The 7327-nt window shown below is 63.7% G+C and overlaps 1 protein-coding gene across 2 annotated transcripts; it reads left to right on the forward strand.

Moving 5' to 3' along the window:
• The first annotated feature begins 618 nt into the window (after nt 1–618).
• Nucleotides 619–6949, forward strand: B3GNT7 (UDP-GlcNAc:betaGal beta-1,3-N-acetylglucosaminyltransferase 7). Of its 2 annotated transcripts, XR_009702593.1 has the most exons (3): nt 619–821; nt 2711–6111; nt 6935–6949. XR_009702593.1 is itself a non-coding variant. In XM_061205780.1 (2 exons), exons 1-2 carry the CDS (start codon nt 667–669, stop codon nt 3903–3905), a joined length of 1350 nt encoding a protein of 449 aa, XP_061061763.1. In that variant the 5' UTR covers nt 619–666; the 3' UTR covers nt 3906–6135. The 2 variants fall into 2 exon arrangements, 1 of the variants encoding a protein (XP_061061763.1); XM_061205780.1 differs by lacking the exon at nt 6935–6949 and having other exon boundaries at nt 2711–6135.
• Nucleotides 6950–7327: the final 378 nt, after the last annotated feature.

Below are 7327 nucleotides of genomic sequence, written 5' to 3' on the forward strand. Positions count from 1 at the left end.
ACAGAGAAGGTTTCAGGGCTGAGCTGCGGCCTGGGCCGGGGTCCCCACTCAGGCAGCCCGGCCTCCCGCTGACCTGTGCTCGGGGTTCTGCTCTCCCTGCCCCAGTCTCTCTCCTCCGTAGACCCAGCCTTAGGTAGCTAGGTGCGGGGGGGAGGGGGGGCGGGGGGGGGAGGGGAGAGGGCAGAGGGAAACAGAGGGGGGGAAAGGAAGCCCTGTCTGCCTCTGCCTCCCCCACCCAGAAAAAGTCCGGACGGGGCCGGAGGGAAATGGCTGGGCCCCGCGCGCCTGGGGAGGTTGGAGGTGGGTGGGGTCCCGGTCCGCAAGAGTCCAGAGGGGCCGGCGACCCCAGGGAAGCCCCGCGGGGGAAACCGCGTCCCTGGGGGCGTGAGTGACCCTCGTGGGCTCCGAAGTCCTGACTCGGCCACTCACGCTCGGGCCGAGTGATCCTGGGCGGCTCCGGGCCCTCCCGGGGCTCGGGCGCCATCCCCGGGAAATGGGTAATTGCCGCCCTGCGCGGGGCTGAGGGCTCGGCGCGCGGCCGCGGGGACGGAGGGCCGGGGGCGCCGAAGGGGTTAAGGTACCTGGGCCGCCGCCTACCCTCCCGGCCCCTCCTCCGGCCGCGGGGAAGAGGAAAGCCTCGGTGGGGGCGCGGCCCGGCCTCCGCCCATGCCCGCCCCCGTCCCGGTCCCCGTCCCGGTCCAGGTCCCCGCCCGCCGTCCCCGAGCCGCGGCGCCCAGAGCTGCGATCCGCGAGCCCCGCTCCGCCGCCGCCGCCGCCGCCGCCGCCGCCGCCGCCCTGGACCGGGCCGCCATGTCGCTGTGGTGAGTGGGGCCGTCGGGCCGGGGGACCCGGGCTGGGGGCGCGGGGAGGCATGCCGCGCTGGGTGTCCCGGGCTGGCCTCAGTTTCCCGGGCACAGATGGGCTGGCACGGCGGTGGCCGGAGATGCCCGGCTGTGCGCGACGCCTGGACCGGCCGGTCGGCGACCGGGGACCGCGGGGCCCGTGCGCTCAGCCCTCCCCGGCGGCCCCTCTGCTCCCTTACGCCCGGGCACCGAGGCACGCACATCCCACTCCCGCACCCGGGGAGTTAGCGACGCAAGGTCTCGCCGGCAGCTGGGTCCCGTCCCCCATTCCGAGGGCCTCCTGCGTCCTGGGCGACCCCAGTCCTCTACCCTCAACCCCCGAGTGGCTCTCCTTCCTCCCGGGGAGCTCGTGCCTCCCGCCTGCCCACCTCTCCCCTTCTCCTCTCCTCCGTTGGGGGCTTTTTTCCCACAAATGAAGTGGGGCGGTGCAAGTGGAACCAGCCTGGCGTGGAGGGGGATGACCCCCTCCGTACTTCCTCCAGTCCGGCCTCCCGAACTGGGGTGTGGAGGGCTTCGCTGAAACCACCAGGGCAGGAAAGCCGGCCCCGGAGCACTCCGCTCCCACCCGCTGGGAGGATCCGGTCTTGGGTCACACCCCTGTCCCAGCACCTGAGAGGATCCAGTCTTCCTCCAGGAAATCTTGGGACCCCATGGGAAACTGCCGCTCCATGGGGCTCAGCCTTCACTCGCCCTGGGTGCCTGCACCTTTAATCAGCCGGTCCTGAGGCCACCCCAGGCGTCTCCACCTGGTCCCACTCTCACCACTTTGCAGTCTGTCTCTCCCATATCTCCCCTCTTGGCACTCAAGGCCATCTCCCTGCTGGGCTGGCCCTGTGAGGCCACACTTTTCCGGCCTACCCCCCACCCCGGAGTCCCTAGCTCCTATGTCTCCACAGGAGAGAACATGGCAGGTGGCCTGGCCACCCCCAGAGCGTGAGCTGACGAGAGAGGGTCCTGGCGTCCAAGGGCTCAGGGTCCAGGGACTCAGGGCCCTGGTCCTGGCTCTGCGAGCACTCCTGGAAAAAAAAAAATCTGATTTCTGCTTCCGAAAGGGGTGTGGTGAGGTTAACTTGGCATGAGGGACCCTGGAGAGTGGGGATACAGCTGCGCCCTTCCCAAGGCAGCAGAGCTGGGGGACTTCACCTCTCCTAGTGGGGGTATGGGGGCAGTGGGCATGCTAGGAGATGCTCGCCCCATTGTCAGGCCTCTGTCGACCGTGAGAGCTGTTCTTTTTTGTTGGGTCACATGGATGCAGGGGGACGGGGAAGGGACAGGCTTCTTCAGGTCCCAAGTTAGAGCCGGCTCCCCAATGTCCCCCACACTTTTTGAGCAAGTGTACTCTCTGAGGGTTCACCAGGCTTGCACAAAGCAAAGGGGGTGCCTGGGGGAGAGGTGGGGAGCAGGGCAGAGGTCATCCTCGGGGAATCACAGCATTCCCCTGACTCCATACCCACTGTGTGCCCGGCACTGCAGCTAGCACTCCAATTGCATGTTATCCTCATTTCGGAAAAGAAGAAATCATGGCTCGGAGAGGTTAAGGGAGACCCACTGGACCTCTCCATTCAGCTTGTAAGTAGCAGGACCAAAATCTGAATCCTAGCAGCCTGACTCCACAGTGTTTGTACTTAAGCTCTGTGCTGTGTGGCTCCCCTGGTCCTGGAGGAGGGAGGTCAGGATGAGAGAGGAAGCAGGACCCTCCTCTGACCGCTCAGGGGCCCAGGGACTTGAGTCTGTGTCCAGGGTCCACTTGCCCATCTGGGACTGCACCTCTGTACAAGGGGACTGACTCATCCTTTCTTCTCTTCTCTGTACCATCCTCTCCCCACCTCACCCCACCCCCACCCCAGGAAGAGAACCATCTACAAGAGTGTGTGCCTGTCGCTGGCCCTGCTCGTGGCTGTAACAGTTTTCCAGCGCAGTCTGACCCCCAGCCAGTTTCTGCAGGAGCCCCTGCTACCCACCCTCGGGTTACAGAAGGCCCAGAAACCGAGTGGACACCTGGTGAACCCTGACAGCTTCTGGAAGAACCCGAAGGATGCGGTCACCCTCACACCCATGGTTTCACGGGGGCCCCAGGCCTGGGATGTGACCACCACTAACTGCTCAGCCAATGTAAACTTGACCCACCAGCCCTGGTTCCAGGGCCTGGAGCCACACTTCCAGCAGTTTCTGTTCTATCGCCACTGCCGATACTTCCCCATGCTGCTGAACCATCCAGAGAAGTGCAGCGGCGACGTCTATCTGCTGGTGGTTGTCAAGTCCGTAATCACACAGCACGACCGCCGCGAGGCCATCCGCCAGACCTGGGGCCGCGAGCAGGAGTCGGCGGGCCGGGGCCGCGGCGCCGTGCACACCCTCTTCCTGCTGGGTACAGCCTCCAAGCAGGAGGAGCGGGCCCACTACCAGCAGCTGCTGGCCTACGAGGACCGCATCTACGGGGACATCCTGCAGTGGGACTTTCTTGACAGCTTCTTCAACCTGACCCTCAAGGAGATCCACTTCCTCAAGTGGCTTGACATCTACTGCCCCCACGTACACTTCATCTTCAAGGGCGACGATGACGTCTTCGTCAACCCCACCAACCTGCTGGAATTTCTGGCTGACCGGCGGCCCCAGGAAGACCTGTTTGTGGGTGACGTCCTGCAGCACGCTCGGCCCATCCGCAGAAAGGATAACAAATACTACATCCCCGGGGCCCTGTACAGCCAGGCCAGCTACCCGGCGTACGCAGGCGGAGGGGGCTTCCTTATGGCCGGGGGCCTGGCCCGGCGCCTGCACCACGCTTGTGACACCCTGGAGCTTTACCCCATCGACGACGTCTTCCTGGGCATGTGCCTGGAGGTGCTGGGCGTGCGGCCCACGGCCCATGAGGGCTTCAAGACGTTCGGCATCTCGCGGAACCGCAACAGCCGCATGAACAAGGAGCCCTGCTTCTTCCGCTCCATGCTCGTCGTGCACAAGCTGCTGCCCACTGAGCTGCTTGCCATGTGGGGTCTGGTGCACGGCAACCTCACCTGCTCCCGCAAGCTCCGGGTGCTCTGACAGCAGGCGGGCCGCCAGGGTAGACGAGGGCGTGTGCCCTCCAGCCCCGGAAGGCATGAGGCTGCAAGTGCGAGGCCAGGGCACAGCCTTTGGTCCCCGCGGGGGAGGTGGAGGGGTGGGCCTCACGTGTCCCCAGGTGTGGCGGGGTGCAGGTAGCCGGAGCTGAGGCCCGGGAACGTTTGGAACTGCCCAGACTGGAGACGGTTCTCTGGGGAGCAAGGCCACTGGCCCCTGGCAGCCCTCCTAACCTGGGTCTGTGGCCTGGCTCCCTCTGACCTGGTGGGAGGCCCTGGTGGCCTCGGAAGGCACCCTGTGCTCAGGTACCTGGGCTAGACCTGCCCCTGGATGGGTCTGCGGCTGCCCTCTCACCTTCATGGAGAAGATTCTCCTTCTCCTGTGAAATGCCTCAGTCTCCCCACGGGCCTAAGCAGCCCTTTCAGGAGAAGCTCAGCCCTGTGCAGGCTCACAGGCCCTCTCACGCCCCTGGGTCTCCTGGAGACTGAGCCTCAGAAGGCCCTCGGCACACCCCCGCCCCTGACCTACCTGGGGTTTGGCTGCCCAGTCTCTACTCCCAGTTGGCTTCACTCCTAGCTGCGTCCTGTGACGCTCCATCCGGCTCCCATCTGTCTGGAAGCATGACCGGCCACTCTGACTACCTCAGCGATCCTCAGAACCTCTGGATGGGCTGCAGCCCCACCTCACCCCCTGACGCAGGGCCAAAGAGCAGTGCTCCGGCCCCGGCAGTCACGGTGATGCCCAACCAGCCCAAGCCGAGGGCCTTCCTGCAGCCCCGTGAGGCCTGGCTCCCCAGCCGGAAACCAGCCGGTTTGACCCTGGAAGTGGACATTCCTTTATTAATGTGAAGTTTTATTTATGAAGAATTTGGAGGGAGAAGGTGCCAGGCCTCGGGAGAAGGTGGTGTTCTTCCCTCCCCTTCCCTCATTTCAGCAAGACACGACCTGCCTCGGCCACTCTTCCCCCCATAGCCACAACCCCGCCCCGGCACCCCCGTGCCCGTCCCAGCCCCGCTCCAGAACCCTGCCCGACCTGCACGCCTACTTCTGCAGGGCCTAAGCAGACCAGCATTCGCCCCTGTGAAGGGATGGCGTGGCCCTCGTGGGCCGCCCCACTCAGGTTCAGGGGTCCTTGGGGGTGGCTGCAGAAGGATGCCACCTCGGATCAAGGTCGAGTCACCTGGGAAAAGATTGAGGGATCGACTCTATTTTCTCAATAAAAGGGGACTGATTTTTTTTCTGGTGTGAAAGTTCCTGTCGCCATCTCCGTCGGAGGGCCTGTCTGGGGCCAAGGTTGCTGGAGATTTCTGAAGACACAGCTCGTTCCTTGTTCTTGGCTGGTGGGTACACAAGGACCCTTTGAAGGACCATAGAGGGAGCTGAGTGCCAGGATGAAAGCAGAGTCAAGAAAGACGCCCCCTGCGTGGGGAGCGGGGTGCAAGAGAGACCTGCCGCCCGCAGAGTGTTCCCAGCGAGCGCCAGGCCAGAGCCGCCCCAGGCCGGCGTTGCAGCGAGTGCGGTTGGGTCGGGGGCGTGTAGGGGCTGGTGGGCTTCCTGACGTTCCTTCAGCCAGCCTGGATGGAGCCTTGGTAAGGTTGACAAGCGGCACTGAAACAGTGGCTCTGTGGGGGCCGGTGTGAGCGGGACCGCACTGTGCAGGGAACCTCGGCCTGTGTACTTCCAGGCTGGCGAGGGCAGCCACCCGCAGGAGAAGGGGCACTGGGGCTGTAGTGGGCAAGCCAGCAGCTCCCTGCCTGCGCCCAGTGGGTCACATGCCCCGAGAGGGTCACTTACTTATTAATGTCCACGCTAGGACTCTCCTCCAGGTGAGTGAGAGGGATGGCTAGATCCTAACGTAACGCACCGTCTTAGAATGTTAAGAATTTCACGATGGCACAGCAGAGTTAAACCGGGCACAGGGCCCTTCTGAGGCGGAGCCTTGTGACTGTACAGGTCACTAGCCCTCCTTGTCCATCACTCGCCCTCTGAAGCCAGGGGCTGCAGAAAGCAGGGAGGGGCTCTGGGGTCTCTGCCTTCCCAGAGCTCGGTCCAGCGAGGCCGAGAGCCATGGAGGGACATCCAGGAGACAGAGGTGGAAGGGCCACTGGACCCAAGGCCCAGGTGGGGGTCCAGAGGCAGCCTTTGTGTTCAGCTGCCCCCTGAAGGATGCTGGGCAGATGGAGGGGAGACAGGTGGGTGCATGCCGAAGCAGATAGGAGCTCCTCCACAGTGGGGGGGGGGGGCTGGGGTGGGTGAGGCTGGAGGTGGTGGAGCAGGGCTGTGAGAGGGGAAAGCTGCTGGGGATCTCAGGCCTTCTGGGTTGCAGGAGGGTGTTCAGACTCGATCCTGAGAGAAAGGGACGAGGAGCGGGGCGGGCCCTGGCGGCACACCCCTTGCTCTGGGCTCGCTCTTTCTCCAGCTGAGCCGCATGCACAGGGAGATCTCAGTGGGAGCAGCAAGTTCCCAGCATGGGAACTTCCTCAGGCTCTGCCCCATGGGGACCCTTGTTCCTGACCCCATTTGAAACCTCAGGGGCCCAGGCTGGGCTGGCAGAGAGGGCTGGGAAAGGGGTGGGGCGCCCGCGTTAGCACAGCAGAAGGAAGGGAGGAAGGGCGGGGAGCCCACCTGAAGGGGCTGGTGTAACAGGACCCCCAGCACAGGGCGGGGAGCACCTGCATCTTGAAGGAGGAGTGGGCGCTTGCCTGTGGTGGAAGGGGAAGGAAGGACAGTCCAGGCCGGGGACACATGCAGCAGCCCAGAAGTGCAAAAAAGTGGGGCATCGGGGCAGCCAGCTGCCCCGGGGCGGGCAGTGTTGGAGATGGGAGGAGCTGGGCGGGGTGTCCTGGTGTTGCACCCCACAATATCTTTCTTCAGTCTTTAGCCGAAAATGGTATTTAAGGTGGTGGCTTGGGCCATTTCGGAGAGTTTTCCTGGGTATCCTCCATGCATATAAGAGGTATGCATGGTATTAAACTTCTGTTTGTTTTTCTCCTGTTAATCTGTCTTTTATTATAGGGAGGAGTGTCTGCCAACAACCTAGAAGGGTAGAGGGAAAATTATCTTTCCTCCCTACAAAATCCTACCTCTCCCTTTTGGAGCCCACTCACTCCTAAATCGTCTGGACCCTCAAGGACATCCTTAGTCCAAAGTGTGTTCCCCGGAAAGTCTGAGCCACCTTCTTCAGCTGCTGCCTCTCCCCCGACACGGTGACACGGCGGAACACGGTCCCCCGCACCCCAGTCCTGTGGACTCTCAGGCGCTATCTTCCTGGCAGAGGCTGTAGCGGGGCGCACGCTTCAGACACAGAGTGATTCTCTTAATCACCTTCGCTAGCGCTGCCATCCTTCCCCAAAGAGCAGAAGAAGCAGGCTAGGGGTGCTGGGTCCCGAGACGCCCAGTCGGTTACAC

This window comes from Eubalaena glacialis, chromosome 1, assembly GCF_028564815.1.
Source record: "Eubalaena glacialis isolate mEubGla1 chromosome 1, mEubGla1.1.hap2.+ XY, whole genome shotgun sequence".
Taxonomy (NCBI): Eukaryota; Metazoa; Chordata; class Mammalia; order Artiodactyla; family Balaenidae; genus Eubalaena; species Eubalaena glacialis.

Coding starts and splice junctions, on each gene's coding strand:
- B3GNT7 (XM_061205780.1), top strand. CDS start 667: ATGCCCGCCCCCGTCCCGGTCCCCGTCCCGGTCCAGGTCCCCGCCCGC. Junction 822..2,710: donor CGGGCCGCCATGTCGCTGTG/GTGAGTGGGGCC, acceptor CCCCCACCCCAG/GAAGAGAACCATCTACAAGA.